Below are 16,355 nucleotides of genomic sequence, written 5' to 3'. Positions count from 1 at the left end.
CACGTGCAGAGTGGAAGTCAAGTTCTACCAAGTAAAGAGGTTTTGGCTATTTAGACACCCATTGCACCTCTCCTGCCTCACTTAGCTACTCGTTAAGTCACCAAACGTATTCTTTTCTTGGTAAGAGGAAATATCTTTACTCTCAGCAAGCTCATTACAACAAGAGGGATAAAGATTCATATCAAGACAACTAGGGTGAACGTACCTTCAACTATTATAACCATGGGGTCAATCCTCATTCTTTCAAAGTAGGGGTATTAGGTGCTGAAGGAAATGCTATTATAAAAAGGCATACACATTACAAATGTTTTGACCCTCAACCATTTGAGATCTTTTGTAACACAAGCCATTCGGTAAATATTTAATGAAGATGGAATCAGACAACTTCGTCTGAGTCTTTTACATTCCTAGCACTGGAACACTTGGTCTATGCTGACCTACCTTTATACTCTAACTTAGAGCTTCAACATGCATACTTTGACACAAAGTAAGTGAAACTAAGTGTTACAACCAACATAGTTCACATATCTAAAGCATGGATTCCTTTATGCATAGCAAAACTTTCATAAGCATCACTTATATCAATCAACATAAACATCATACATTTCAACACATTCATACATAAGCTAACTGAACTTCGAAGGGGGTGTCAACATACTTTTTATCATTCGGCACTTTTTATAATGTGCCTTGGTACCACCCTTATTCTCACCAACCAGGTAATGAAGGAACTCACCTTTGTATCACCAACCAGGTGATGAAAGGTACAACCCGTACTCTAATATCATTCAACAATTGCCACTCTGATCATTTACTACGTAATGAGGGAACTCACCTTCGTATCACCAATCAGGCGATGAAGAGTACAACTAGTACTATTAATAATAGTTTTTCCTTGGCAACTCATCATTCTTTCCACCAACTAGGTGAGGAGTGGTACAACTTGTACATGTGAACTCTTAGCATTCACAAATAATAAAAACCCTCAAGCCTTACAACTCAAAAGAGGGATAAACAAGCTTAACTCAACCCAACTGGGGGAGCACTATGCCCAACAAGGGTTATAGTCACCAATAAAGTCTTCTTACAAGCCAACAAGGGCTTCAGTGCATGGTATACAAAGATCAAGCTCTTCAAGCCTCTTGCATTTGCTCCAGACATTTCCCCTTTGTAACAATGCAAACAATACAACTCATAAAAAGCTTCGCAAACTCTTGATCAAGACTATGCGAAGCAAAATCAATTTATATGGTTCCTCCGAACCTTCATCTACTACAATATGTGGTTTGCCTCACACACTCTTGCACAAAATCTATATATGTGGTCTCTCCCACATTTTCTTGTCCCCTAAAAAAAATCCGAAATTAACTAATTAATAATTATCAAAATAATTAATAATTATTTAATTAATTATTAATTAAGCAATTATTATTAATTATGACATGTGGAGAAGGCCCACAAAACTTCAACACATAGAATGCAACTACAACAAGTAAAAGCTTCACACACTCTTGATTAAGATAGTGTGAAGCAAAATCAATTTATGGTGCCCAACAAAAGCTTCAACGTAAAAGCTTCACCTACAAAGCTTCACCTATAGAGCTTCAACATATAAGTTTCACCTACCAAGCTTCAACCTAAAAGCTTCACCTACAAAGCTTCAACATATAAGTTTCACCAACAAAGCTTCAACCTAAAAGCTTCACCTACAAAGCTTCAACATATAAGCTTCACCTACTAAGCTTTAACCAAAAAGCTTCACCTACAAAGCTAAGTTTCAACATAAAAGCTTCACCTACAAAGTTTTAACATATAAGCTTCACCTACAAAGCTTCAACAAAAAAACTTCACTTGTAAAGCTTCAACATATTAGCTTCACCTACAAAGCTTCAACCTAAAAAGCTTCACCAATAAAGTTTCAACCAAAAAGCTTCACTTGCAACCTAAAAAGCTTCACCCATAAAGCTTCAACCTAAAAGCTTCACCTAGAAAACTTCAACCTAAAGGCTTCACCTAGAAAACTTCAACCAAAAGGCTTCAATCTAAAGGCTTCACCCACAAAGTTTCACCTATAAAGCTTTAACAAAAAAACTTCACATACCCTTGATCAAGAAAGTGTGAAGTAAAATTAATTTATAGTCTCCTAGAAATAGCTTCAACTACACAAACTATGTGCCCAAACAAAAATCTACAACCAAAAACCTACAATCAATAAACTCACCCACCCATTACAAAAAAAAAAAAAAAAAAAAAAAAAAAAACAAAAAAAGAATAGATATTTAATGAGGTAGCGAGCCACCCCTCCCTTGGGCCTCACAATTTTTTCTTTAGAAATCATAATAAATTTGGACTGAAGCAAGGGGAAAGTGCTTTGGGCTTTCTAAACTTGGGCCTTATTTTTATTTTATTCTTTCCGTACTTCTCAACATGAAGCAAGAAAGAATTGGGCTTCTAAAATATAAAAAAATGTTGGGCCTTTGTGAAGTTCAAACTAGTTTGAAATATTTTCAGGTTGAGACATATATGAAGATATGTGATATCACAAACAAAGCTAGCTATTTTGACAAATTGACAAAAAGTAAGGCACCTCTTTCAGCAACTCTCCTCGCCTGGAGACTTGGGGGACTCCCACTATATGCTACTATACTCCGATACTTAGAAGTTTCGTGATTACTCAGCGACTCAGATTTTTCCAGTCCCCAACCGAGAAGCTTTCCTCACTCGGGAACTTAGGGGAGCACTCTTTGTACCATACTTGACCAATCTCGAAACTATCAAGCACTGGTCAACGTCATACCTTCAAGGACCCACTGAGGGGTTCATGCTGAGGCACCCTTGCTGAAGCATAAGAGTTTCCCTCTATCCAAGAGGCCAATCATAACAAGACACATGTCAATGTCAGAATAAAGCTCACATAGTCCCACATCGACCGTGGACAAAAGCTGGAGACTCTCCTCAACTATAAAAGAAGAACATTCTCCCACAAGTAATCCCTAATGTCATTATTGTACTTAAACTAGTCATTAGAACTCACTAATGATGATTATGCTTGAACCTATGTATCTGTGTAAACCCTTCAATATTAATGAGAACTCCTCTACTGATTTTTTCGTCTAGGAGAATGAGGAAATAAAATCAAACCTAATCGAAGTCCCGTGTTCCACCCTCTCTCACGGATCCAGATCTGTTATTGGCTCAATTCGTTAAGATTTCATCCATCCCCCCGTTGATTCACTTGTGTTCCCATAACTTGCCACAGTCACCACCCCCAATGCTTCCCCCTCACCCCCAGCAAAACCACCACTTGTCTCTACTTTTACTCCAAAACCCTTCTCCGTTTCTCCAAAACCTTCCGCCACCACAGCCTTCACCAAGTCTTCTACCCACTCCACTGGCACCCAACCCATTCCAGGAGCCCGTCATAGCCCACATTAAGCATATCAGGAACTTCTGCATTATTGCCCATATCGGGTCCCCATTGTAGAGGAGATACAGGTTCTTGATTGGTTGCAAACAAGATGCAGGTATGCGTGATGTGGAGTTTGAACATCTGTTGACGAAATTGCGTTTGCTTCGCTCCCATTTCACCAAGGAACAGCTGCAAACCCCATTATTGCATTTTTTTAAAACACAACTATCAAAACCTGTCTATTGTAACAAATGGAGAAAATGGAATGAGGGAAGTCCAATGGCTTGAAAAAGACGGAAATGTGTCCATCAATGATGGAATAGATTTATATGGGACTTTTTTCGTCGATTGTCCATGGCTTATTCTGGTTGCTCAGCTGCAATCCCGTCTTTAGGTGGCCTTGAGTTTTCTAGTAAAGTAGGTATTAGCAAATTCTAATCTTTCGACATAAAGAACAAGAATCAGAGGACTTATTTTTGTATCCTCAATGTTCTTGCTTTGTTTATATCTCGCCTGACTCAGTTGATTTGTGGCAGCGAGAACAAGCATTCTGGGAACTGATAATCTTCAGACCAGGGACCTTGTATGTTCTCTTATAACTTATGTCCCTCTAAAAATTTAGGGGATCATTTTTTTAATGTGTTGTGATATGCTTATGTTGCATTCACACGTTGGTAAAATTTCACTTTCGTATGGCACATACACACGCACATAAATTGATACTGACATCCATACATTCAGACATAGGTATACGTACGTAACCTTTTTAAAATATCTGTTGTAGGTTTCAGAGGAGCCATATAATTCTCTGATGCTAGGGAAGCAAGATACTCTCCAAACTCTTGGGGTTTGTGCCTTATTGATTGATTTTTCATATTTGGCTTATATTGAGGCACACTTGGTCTGATTACAATAAATGTGTAGTTCTGTTGATAGCTTTTAGTTTGATTCCATATTCTTCCATACCTGGGATTATTAGAAGGCCTAAACAGCTTATGAAATGCATGAGTTTCAAAAGTATCGGTGTGTCTATCTTCAGGACCTAAAAGAAGCGTTAAACTGATTATCTGTTTGTGGTAACAAACTACAAGGGAAACTTGTTGCTTTGGTGAATTTACGTGGATGTGCTGAAGAGATCTGGACTTAAAAAAGTTCCTGTAAAAATAAACACTAATGATTTGTAAAGGGGAAAATTGGAGAAGAGTATCGTAATAATGTTTTAGTGACTTTAATCGTGTGAAGAATATAATAAATTGTTAGTAAAGATTTTGAGTTTTGTTAGTAAAGATTTTGAGTTATGACGAGTACACGATAGTTGGTAGTTAGTTGTTTTTTAGCCAATAAGGTTGTTGAGTGCTCTTAAAAACTCTGGTTTATGCTACAGGTTAATAGCCAAGGGCTGTCCATTGGGATGACACCCAAAACGGTAAGGTTCCCAAAGCCTGGGGAGATGCTCGTATCTGTCCATGGCTCGCCTCTTGGTGTTTACAGGGAAGACAACATGGAAGCAATACATGGTATGAATTCCTTTTTCTAAACCCCAAGCCTTTGAATCTTCAGATTTACCTTTTCTCCTTCTGGTACATTATGGCACATTTAATCATTTTCGATGGACTAATCATATTTATGGGAGAGAATAATCTGTCCCTTAAACTTAATGCGTTCATCTTTTCTGGTGTCGTTCTAATTTATGGTCTGGTCTGATACACAGAGTTGGAAGAGGGATGACTGGCTTCAAATTGCTCAAGTAGTGAATCATTATTCAAGACTCAGCATTACTTGTCAATCTAAGGTTCTTTAGTTTACTTTCTAGTGTGTGCTAACAATCACTACTGTAATAACTCGTGAGCGCGTGAGGCTTTGGTCTTTGATCAAAGGTGTTGACTTGGGAATCATTTTAATTTGTGGAGTGAGTTGGAAGTTGTTCGACTGACAAGCCTAGCAAAAAGGTTTGGTGGAATAAATCAAATATGTCTATGCCTGCCTGCCAGCTTAATATACTTTACTACAATCATAAGGACATCGTATCTCAAGTTTGCCTTGTTAATTACATCCCTTCGAATATAACTAATTAACTACTTATTCACTAATCACAAGAAAACAAAGATTCCGACCCTTATTTATGTCCATTGAATGTTGATCGTGTGTTTATTTCCTTATATTTTGTTTGTTACAAACAAAAGTAGGGTTTCAAACCTAGCCTACTGCTATTCATCCCTCTGCCCACCGTCCCCACTGGGCGAACCACAGTGGCTGTTTTTAATTTCTTTTTCATTGCCGGATAGATTGTCAAGGAATGGTTGGCTCCCTACATAAGAGCATGAACTTGCTCCTACTCATGTCAAATATTATAAACAAACACAACCAAGAAAAAGAAGGAAAAAGAAGAAAAAAGAACAACAAAAAGAAAAGCATGCCATTGATGCTGTAAATATTTGCACTGCTATCGAACCAGCATACTAGCGAGTATCATTTGAGTACTCAGCCGTGTATTGGGTTAGGGCAATTGTTGGGTTGCTAGCACTTGTTTATGTGCTGCAAGCATGGACCAAAAGCAACAACAAAAAGAAGATACTGCCTCCCGGTCCTAGAGGGTTTCCGCTGCTTCGGGAACCTGCATATGTTAGGGGAGCTCCCTCATCGGGATCTGCATTGACTAGCTCAAAAGCACGGCGGCATCATGTACCAGCGCTTAGGGCTTCCTCCTGTCATTGTTGTCACATCCCCTCAGGCTGCTGATCAGTTGTTTCTCAAAACACATGACCTTAATTTTGCAAGTAGGCGATCACTTGAAGCTCCAAAGCATATCTCTTGGTGGAAAAGGAACTTGTCCTTCGGCGAGTACGGCTCTTATAGGTGAACCACACGTAAGATGTGTACCCTCGAATTGCTTAGCGCCCATCAGTTCTTTCAAATCCATGAGGAAAGAAGAGCTTGCCCTTTTGATTAACTTTATTCAAGAGGCTGCTTGTGGTCGTGTTACCGTCGATCTCAGTGCCAAGCTTTCGTCTCTTAGAGCAGACATTAGTTGCCTTATGGTGTTTGGGAAGGAGTACAAGGACAAAGAAATGGATGAGAGGGTTTTCAAGGCTGTGGTACAAGAGGGCATGCATTTAGTTGCCACCCCTAACTTTGGTGATTACATCCCTGGTCTTGCTCAACTGACCTCCAGGGTGCTTATTCTGGACAACAATTTCGTTGCAGGATTTGCTCGCAGGATGGGCACTACATCAACAGCAACAGCAACTGAGTGGACACTCTTTGAACTCATCAAGCATCCGCAGGTGATGAAGAGGGTCCAGAAGGAGATAGAAAATGTAGTCGGCATGGAGAGAATGCTGGAGGAATCAGACCTGGAGAAGTTAGAGTATTTGGACATGGTATTGAATGAAACAGTGAGGCTTCATCCAGTGGCACCATTGTTGCTTCCCCACTCAGCCATCGAGGACTGCAACGTTAATGGCTTCCACATACCCGGAAAATCCCGTGTTATGATCAACATATGGGCAATTGGGAGGGATCCTAATGTCTGGACTGATGCAGAAAAGTTTGTACCGGAAAGGTTTGATGGAAGAAGTATAGATTTCTGCGGACGTGACTTTCATTTTATTCCATTTGGCTCCGGTCGAAGAGGTTGCCCGGCAATGCAGTTAGGCATAACGATGGTACAGCTATTGGCGGCACAACTTGTGCATTGTTTTGATTGGGAACTTCCAAATAATATGTTGCCAACTGAGTTGGACATGAAGGAGGAGTTCGATCTAACATTTCTACTTATCGCCTTCGTCAGCTCAGCAGAGAGAGATATATATATATATATATATATAATTTTCAATTAATTAACTGTTGGCAGAACAATATTCGCAAGTTTGGGAATAATTGTACACTGATCAACTTGTTTCAGAGAGGCCCAAAACCTAACAACTATATTTCTCTGTTGAATGAGTGTAACGTACGTACATAGTTATGTGTTAGTCTATTACTCTATTTTGTTGTCTAGGTGAAGAAACTCTATGTTGGAAAGGATAATCTTTAGAGATGCTCTAAACGAGATGTTATAAAGTTTATATGGGCAGTAATAGTAAAAAATATAATATTAGAGTATGTTTGTTTGGTTTTGTTAAGGGAAACTGGACTGGACTACTTCCTAGTGTCTCATGTTTGATCCGTATCGGGACTAAGTTAAATGAGATTAAACGGGATTCGGCCTCGCTAGCAGTTCTTAGCGAGACCCTACCCCAACCATGGGACTCGCTAAGACCATCTCTGCTTCGCTCTTTCCGCTTGGTCCCTTCTGCTTCGCCCTTCCCATCTACTTCTTCTTCCCCACAGCTTGCATACAGAAAAAGAGAGAGAAAGAGAAGAAGGAGAAGAAGGAGAAGAAGAAGAGCCGCAGAAAGAGGGCAAATGGGAAAAGGTTTTGTTATGGGCTACTTGGTGAGAAGAAGATGGGGGTCTGATTCTCCAATTTTCCAATTTATTTATTTATTTATGGGAAATTTATTAATATGTTTGGATTCTGAGAAATCGTTCAACCCTTTTCACTAAAGTTGTAATCCTCTGTTTGTTTACACCCATTTGAAATTGCAGAATCTAGGGCAAGCAAGGACAGCCGTCATCGATGGATCTAAAGTCGAACTGGGTGACCTCGAAAATAACTTCATGGGTATGTTTATTTTTTGTTTTGGTGAAATGGGTATGTGTTGACTCTAAAAATTACAAAACCTACGTGGCGCACAGGCCGAGTAACTAATAAGCTAACTACGTCCTTTGGTTGAATGAGGGGCGTGCCAAGTCGTTGGCCGAGCTTGGCCGAGGAGTAAAATTCGTTGATGTCGCGTCGAGCACGTTGTTGACTTCTTTATCTTGCGACTGCGACCGAGGAAGGAACACTCTCGGTTTTTGGGTTCTAGAGCCTGAAGACAAGGCTGCTAGTTCGGAGAAGTTCACAAATCGTCGGCGCCCGATTCGGTCACTGTGATTATATTCGTAAGAGTATAAGCACATCGAATCGACACCAGACTATACGGACACAAGTACTCAAAGGTGATGTGGGTCTTGATGGTGAATGTAGTTCGGCCGTCAGAATGCCGAACTTTGAAACTCACTTGTGAGTATCCAATCATAAAATCACTCGGCGTCCAGCACGCCGAATAACGAGCTCGTGACACCTTGCTACACCAAGAGAGCTAACAAGGTGACCTCTGCCAACAAGGATTCGAAAACCCTTCTCGGCCGAGACTTGGATAGGTAACCAGTCGACCTCGACGCAGTGCTGTTTATCCAAACTGAAGGTGCTCCTAGGTCGGCTGATTCTACGGCGACAGTGCTGTTTATCCAAACTGAAGGTGTGTTAGCGGAAAAGAAAAGGAAAAATCTCAAGATGTATGAGAGGCTTTGCGTAGGGCAATTGTATGTTGAATCGAAGGTCTTCTGCATCGCATGATTTCTTGTATTTATAGCCCCCATTCCTTGAGACCGAATTGCACCCTTATCTGGATTGGGAGTCCTTGTCCCGCTCCAACTTTGCTTCGAACAAACCCACTCCCATTAGGATTTTGAACTTTCCCCTCTTCCGAGGCCTTATTCTTCGCTGACCGGGAATCCTGGTTGCACTAGGACTTTCTCGACCTTTTTGTTTATTTGAATTATTCCTTCTTAGGATAGTAGTCGACCGCCCCTGCTAACTGGCCCAGAATCTATTAGGCAACCCATAGTAGTTGATATAGCTTTGGACCGAGCCTAACCGTATGCTCGGCCCAACAATATTATTTTGGACCCAAACACTGTCCCCTCGCTTCTGAGGCCACCGACTGTCGACCTTTGGTCGGGCTTCGACCTTGAAGAAACGGAACCATCTTTTATTTCTCAGACTTCGCTTTTCTTGATAACCATCATTGCATATTTATAAGATATGATTGCACCATCCTTGTTACTCCCGCCGTGCAGCCACGTGTCGACTCTCTGCCAATCCTAACAATTTTCAATCATGGCCCTCGAAAACGTGCACCCACCGAAGCGTCTCTTCCTCATTAATGCATTAAAATCGTCGCCACACGCAATCGTGCGTCCTGGATCCTCGAAAATCTCGATCCTCGAAAATCTCGATCCTATCCTCGCAGGTTCCCAAAATATCTGAAATGATTGGGACCTTTTCCCGGTTAAATTTCCCCCCAATTCGAATTAGTGCTTTTCGAATACCAAACATTTGATCTTCCTTCTGAAAAGCCTATAAATACCTAAATTTCCACCATTCGCATCCCACGCCTTCAGAAATTTTGAAATCTTCCTTTTGCCATTCCTACTTGCTTAAACAAAGCCCTCGAGTTCATCTCTCTGCAACCTCCTCTTTTAACCCCACATTCTCTCATCTTTACCAATGGCCTCCTTTATTTCAAAGCTTTCCGACGAGTGCAATAATGCAAGGACTTCATTGATCGGAGCGCCATCAAGACACTACGCTTCGAAAATGACCTAGCCATTACTCACCAGATTCTGGGTCCACTATTCAAAGATGCAGTACCGTCGTGCATCACCAACCTTCTCAAGAAGCAATGCCTAACACCCTTGCTTCAGGGGTTTGACTGGTCGAAATGGTGCTTGGCACGGCCTCAAGGAGCCTGGCCTTCGACCACTGCAGCCTGGGCTACCTGGGTTGACCGAATGAGGGCGTTCTTCGGTAAAGAGTGGAAAGCTCTCGGCATCTATGATGCCATCATGTTTTCGACCATGGAGATTACCATGGATAGAGAACTGCTCATGGCGGCCCTGAGTTTATGATGTTCGACTACCAACACATGATCCTTCCTTTCGGCCCTCTCGGCCCCACAGTCCTCGACATCTGGGCCATCCTTGGGACTTTTCCATCTGGTCTCCCAATCGATGCTGCCCTTTCCGGATGCCCCTCGCTCCTTGACCTAAAAGCGTTGTTCAACGAATGGGCCGTCGAGACACTCAGCCAGGGCGATCGGGAGCCTTCGAAGGAAGAAGTTCAGAAGCTCCACAAGAACTTCTTCAATTATAACACTCTCATTCTCCACTTCACCGGCCGAGGCGAGGAGAGCCTACGGAAGGGAGAACATGAAGCCTTCCTTTTCTACTGGTACAACAAATTCATTTGTTGTACCAGGTCGAACAAATGCCTGGTAGAGAATATGCCGGTGGCCCAGGCCCTGGCTAGTGGTCGCTCCTTGGCGCTCAGCCCGGCCATCCTGGCGAATCTCTTCCGCTGCTTGGCCGAGACGACCATCAACAGAATCGACCCGTACCAGAACGGACCCCTCTGGGTATTCCAACTCTGGCTGCAGGTTTACTTTTCCACCCTTCGGCCCGAGGTTCCTGCTTTTCAGCGCTCAGCCCTCAACTGGCCTCTCAACCAGCGCCTCCTCACCGAGCCGACGAGATCCTCAAACACTTCTTCAATCTCGACGTCCTCTCTGACGACGAGTTTCTGGTGTGCCGGCGCCAGATGTACCCTGCCTCAATCAGGCTTCCAACGGCCGCGTGGGCCAAGACCGAAGATGCTAATCTTCGTCAGCATTGGGGGTCATTTGTATTGGCTCGCGACCTCCCCGTTGGCTGCGATGCCCGCCGAGCCAGCTGGGAGGTCTATCATCCCCACTTCGTCGCCCGGCAACTTGGCTACCTCCAAGGTTGCCCTGTACCCCTGCTTGCCTCTCGTTCCTTCTTAAGTCGAGGGCGTCTTTCTGGTTCCTCTGAGAGGGAATGTAAGACGACGAAGCAGGAGTTTTAGGATAAGTGTAAGAAATTCCGGCTTCGGCAGACGGTTCCTGAATCCTTGGGTACCGATACCTTCGGGGATTGGTGGGATGAGTACACCAGCGACTTCTTCGGTGTCTCGGCCGAAGACGCGGTAAGCAGAGTCTTCGGCGACCGGCCCAAACTAGCTTCTGCGGCCCAACCCAAGGAGTCGACCCAAGGTATATTGTCCTTTCGCTCTTTGTACTTCAATTACTTGCCTCTGTTGTTAATTACTTTGCTTTTTCAGAGGGTCGTGTGTCGAGGAAGGTGGAAGCGGTCGCCGCGGTGGTGAGGGCGAAAAAATTGGTTCCCACGAAAAGGACCATTGCCACCGAGCGGACAGTATCCGCCAAACGCCCTCACCAAGAAGCTGAGCCTGAGGATGACGCTCCTCATCCTTCCAAACGCGTCAAGAAGTTGGCGAAGAAAGGCGACCGGGAGATTCATGTTGTTCCTAGTGACACCATAGGGACAACTGCACCTGCCAGCTCTCCTTCTGTCCTGGTTGCCCCAGCTTCAGCAAACCACCTTCCTCCAACCGTCTCTCTGACTGAGGCTACGGCCGATCCGGCCGTCGTATCAGCTCCAGCTTCGGAGCCAGTCATGGCGCCTGCCGTGGGGAAGACGGCCGCATCTGTCGAGGCACCCTCCATCCAGCGAACGACGGTCATTCTGGAAGAGGTATAATTCTACTGCCATCCTTTTGTTTATTTAGCCTTCTAGTCGTAACAAAGGTTTTCTCAGGACGTCGAGAACGAGAGTGACGAGGTCCCGCTGGAGCGTCGCCCTCGACCAGCCAACTCGCCTCCCGTTCATCCTCCTCCGGTGGTCGAGGCAGCCGTTCAACCGTATCCCCCAATGGCGGATCGTGGAAAGAGGCCCCTGGCCGATCCTGAGGCGACGGCCGAAACGCCGCTCCATCCGCAGGATGAAGACCTTCTTATTCCTCCTCAAGAAGTCTTCTAGGCCTTTGTAAGTCTTATTTTCTTTGTGTTGATCTTATCATGACACATGTTCTTAAAGAACTATTAAATGTCAGGTGCCCGAACGTTCATTTCACCGACAATTTTATGCGCCAACAGACGTTGTCTATATTTCCTGGCCACCGTCGTGGCCATCAAATGTAGATAACCTCCATCGGCCGCGTGAATTGAGAAGCGGTCTAAGGCACTGGGCTCGGCCATTAAGTTCTCTGGGTTCGAGCAATGACCCAGAGGGCATGGCCGAAGTTTCCTCCCGGCAGGTCTAAAAACAATCCCTCTGTTGTGTATTCTAATACAACGTCTTAATTTCCTTCATAAATTTTCCTCTATGTGCAGCCTTCGTGGGAAGTAGAGCTCGACGCTCTCCTTCAAAGTACGACTGGTGAGGCCGGCTCCTCTGCTGCTCCTGCCGAACCGGTGGGGACCGTGCCCGAGGCCCAAGCCTTCGTGAAGCTGCACGAACTTCAGTCCCTCTCTGCCTCCCAAGTTCTCCAATGCAAGGGTCTTGACTCCGTTGGGGAATGCTTAAATGACCTTGCCAGCGACGGTTACTTGAGCACGGAGAATATCTCATTCCTCACCGACCTTTTGGAGCGGACTCGGCAACACTTCACCATTTTTGAACGAGCTCTACAGGCCGAGGACGACTTGAAGGCGGCCAAGGTCGTGCATGAGGCTGGCCGAGTGGAGATGGAGGTGATAAAAGCCAAGAAAGTGCAGCTGACCGAGTTTGATCGCCAGATCTCCGACCTCCAGTGTCAAATTTCCGAACTTCAACGGCAAAGGTCTGCTGCTGCTTCAGAGCTTGAGAAGGACTTTGAGGCCAACAGGGCTCGGCTGACGGCCTTCGCTGCCGGCGAGCGGCACATCCAGCAACTGTAGTTCAACAAAAGACGAGGCAGGCTGTGATAATTTTGAGCGAAGCGAAGTGGTTGGAGTTAAAAGCTGCCCTCGAGACTTTCCTCCCCTCGACCCCCTAGAAAATTATCCTTGTATCTGCTCACTTTTGTTATTAATACAATGGTCTTTTACTCTTGCATTTCCCATGTGACTGGATAGTACTTTTTTAAAAATTTTCCATTAATTGGCAATTTGTGAATTGAACCGGTCCGATCTCTGAGATGATATGCCCCCTTGCCGAGAACTTTGTGAACAATGAATGGCCCTTCCCAATTTGGCGACCCTTTACCAAACCTAGGGTCTTTAATCCTAACAGGCAACACCGTTTGCCACACTAATTCTCCTTCTTCGAACGTTTTCTGTCTTACGCGCTGGTTATACGCTCGCTCGGCAATTTTCTTCTGTGCTATTAATAAGTTACCTGCGTCGATCCGATTTTCTTCTAAGTCTTCTAATTCTTGTTGCATCGCCTGACTATATTCGACACTGAACAAACTACTCTGCTCGATTACTCGTAATGAGTTTATGCTCAACTCGACTGGTAACATAGCGTCGTGTCCATAAGTTAACGCGTAAGGAGTAGTTCCAGTGGCCAACCGGGGTGAAGTTCGGTATGCCCATAATGCTTCATTCAACTTCACATGCCACAACCCAGGCCTTTCTCTTACCGTTTTTTCGAGGATGCCGATCAACACTTTATTGCTTGCCTCAGCCTGCCCGTTTGCCTAAGGGTAGTACGGTGTAGATTGTTCAAGTCGGATATTCAGACTTGCCGCGTACTCCTTAAACCTATCGGTCGTGAATATGGTGCCATTGTCAGTTATGATCGTTTCTGGCACACCGAATCTGGTCACAATATTTTCCTCCACGAAATTGCATACCTCTTTGGCCGTTAATTCGGCGTATGATCTTGCCTCGACCCACTTAGTGAAATAGTCAGTCGCTACTATTATCCACACGTGTTTTGCCGCCCTCGACGATGGCGTGATTTTGCCAATTACGTCCATTGCCCATCCCCTGAACGGCCATGGTTTAGTAACCGAGTGGAGTAATTCGGCTGGGGCTTTTTGCACGGGTCCATGAATTTGGCATGGTACGCATCTCCATGCATATTCGATGCAATCCTTTAATATACTGGGCCAAAAATAACCGTGTCGCCGAAGCAACCAGCGCATCTTTCGTCCGGATTGGTGTGCCCCACAAATTCCTTCATGTACCTCGGCCATTGCTTGGGTAGCCTCGTGTGGGCCGAGGCATAATAGTAGTAACCCATCCTCACCCTTGCGGTATAATTCATTTTGGTATGACACGTAATTAGTGGCGAGGACCTTCGTTCTCCGGTCGTGTTTCCCATTGGGGTTATCGAGGTATCGTAGCATCGTCTTTCTCTAATCGTCTGGTTCCACCTCGACGGCACATACTTCTATAGGGTCTCTCCGTTCTAGTAGGGATGGGAGCGACATCACCCTTGTGCGTATTACATGTGCGCGCTGGAGAGTTTGCTGATTGACCAAGGTTGGGTACGATCGCAGACTTGTGGCTGCTATCCGGCCTAGCTTGCCCCCCGTGAGTTATGCTCCGGAGGCGATCTGGGCAAGTTCGTCGGCGTCTGTGTTGTGAATACGTGAAATATGTTTAAATGTGATCCGTTCAAATGACTCGGCCAGGTAGGTGGCGACCATGTGATATGGCGCTAAAGTACAACTCATGCAACGAAACATGTCGTTCAGTTGGTTAATCACAAGTTCGGAATCACCGAGGACGAGAACGCGGGATGCCCGTAAATCATGTAAAACGTGGAGGCCGATGATGAGGGCTTCATATTCGGCCTGATTATTTGTACAGCTGAAATCCAACTTGAGAGAAAAATACTAGCGGCAGTGGTCGGGCGACTGAATGACAATACCAACACCAGCTGAGGTCGAAGTGCTGGAACCATCAAAATGCATAGTCCAATGGTTATCACGTGTTGTGACTAAACCGATGTCGATGTCGCCTCCCCCAAAACCATAAGGGGAAGGGTGTTGGGCCAAGAAGTCGGCGAGAGCTTGCCCCTTGACGGCCTTTTGGGGTACGTACTGAAGGCTGAACTCGAATAAGGCGAGCGTCCATTTCCCGATTCGGCCTTTGACGATGGGCCGAGTGAGCATGTAACAAATCACGTCTGTTTGGGCGATGACCTGCATAACTGATGGGAGCATGTAGTGCCGAAGCTTTGATGCGGCAAAAAACAAAGCTAAGCAAAGATTTTTTGACAGGTGAATAATTGAGCTTCGGCGAATTCAAATTACGGCTGAGATAAAAGATAGCTTGTTCACGCCTTACATTGTTATCTTGCGCGAGGAGACAACCAATGGATTCAGTGGCTGCTGAAATGTACAATTTAAGGGGTTTGCCGCGACAAGGTGGAATTAGCACGAGTGGTGTGGAAAGGGCCACCTTGATTTGTGTAAATGCAGTTTAATGTTCTTCGCGCCATTCAAATTTGTCGGAATCCTTAAGTTTAAGGAGCGCAGAAAATGCCTTTATCTTACCGGCTGAATTGGCGATGAAGCGGCGGAGGAAATTTATCTTCCCGAGTAATGACTGGAGCTGTTTCTTTGTTGTCGGAGGTGGGGCGCTAATGATTGCGCGGGCTTTATTTTCGTCGACTTTAATGCCGCGATGGTGCACCAAAAATCCTAAGAAATTACCAGCCGAAACACCAAAGGCACATTTAGCCGGGTTCATTTTGAGATTATTCTTGCGTATGCGAAGAAATGCTTGCCGCAGATCATCCAGGTGCGTTTGGCGGCGTTTAGACTTTACCACCACATCATCAATATAAACTTCGACGATTGTACCGATTAAGTCGTGGAATATCATATTCATGGCTCGTTGGTATGTGGCACCAGCATTCTTGAGGTCAAATGGCATGACTACCCATTCGTAAGTACCGAGTGCCCCAGGGCAGCGGAAAGCCGTCTTGTGGACGTCGGCTTCGGCGATAAAGATCTGGTTGTAACCGGCATGGCCATCCATGAAAGATAGCAATTCATGATTAGCTGCAGCATCAATTAGCAAGTCTGAGATTGGCATTGTATATTCATCCTTGGGAGTGGCCAGATTTAGATTACGGAAATCGATGCAAATATGAAGGGCTCCATTTTTCTTTAACACCAGGACGATATTGGCCAACCATTCGACGTATTGAGCGGTCCTAATAAACCCGGCTTTTAGAAGCCGAACTAATTCGTCTTTGATGCCAAGTTGGACTTCGGTCGAAAATCGGCGTGGGGGCTGTCGAAAAGGCTTACACCCGT

The 16,355-nt window shown here is 44.6% G+C and overlaps 1 protein-coding gene and 1 pseudogene across 1 annotated transcript; both read left to right on the top strand.

The window, feature by feature from the left end:
* The first annotated feature begins 3,526 nt into the window (after positions 1-3,526).
* On the top strand, positions 3,527-4,946 carry LOC103926680. Its single transcript, XM_048582029.1, is given in 4 exon segments — positions 3,527-3,625; positions 3,627-3,776; positions 4,194-4,256; positions 4,794-4,946. Coding segments are annotated over 4 exon segments (465 nt in total).
* Positions 4,947-5,379: 433 nt separating this feature from the next.
* On the top strand, positions 5,380-10,189 carry LOC103934792 (annotated as a pseudogene).
* Positions 10,190-16,355: the final 6,166 nt, after the last annotated feature.

The sequence above is a fragment of a genome, unplaced genomic scaffold (genome assembly GCF_019419815.1).
Source record: "Pyrus x bretschneideri cultivar Hongxiangsu unplaced genomic scaffold, Pyrus_bretschneideri_v1 Contig18, whole genome shotgun sequence".
Taxonomy (NCBI): domain Eukaryota; kingdom Viridiplantae; phylum Streptophyta; class Magnoliopsida; order Rosales; family Rosaceae; genus Pyrus; species Pyrus x bretschneideri.
This window is presented reverse-complemented; position numbering and strand designations above follow the sequence as displayed.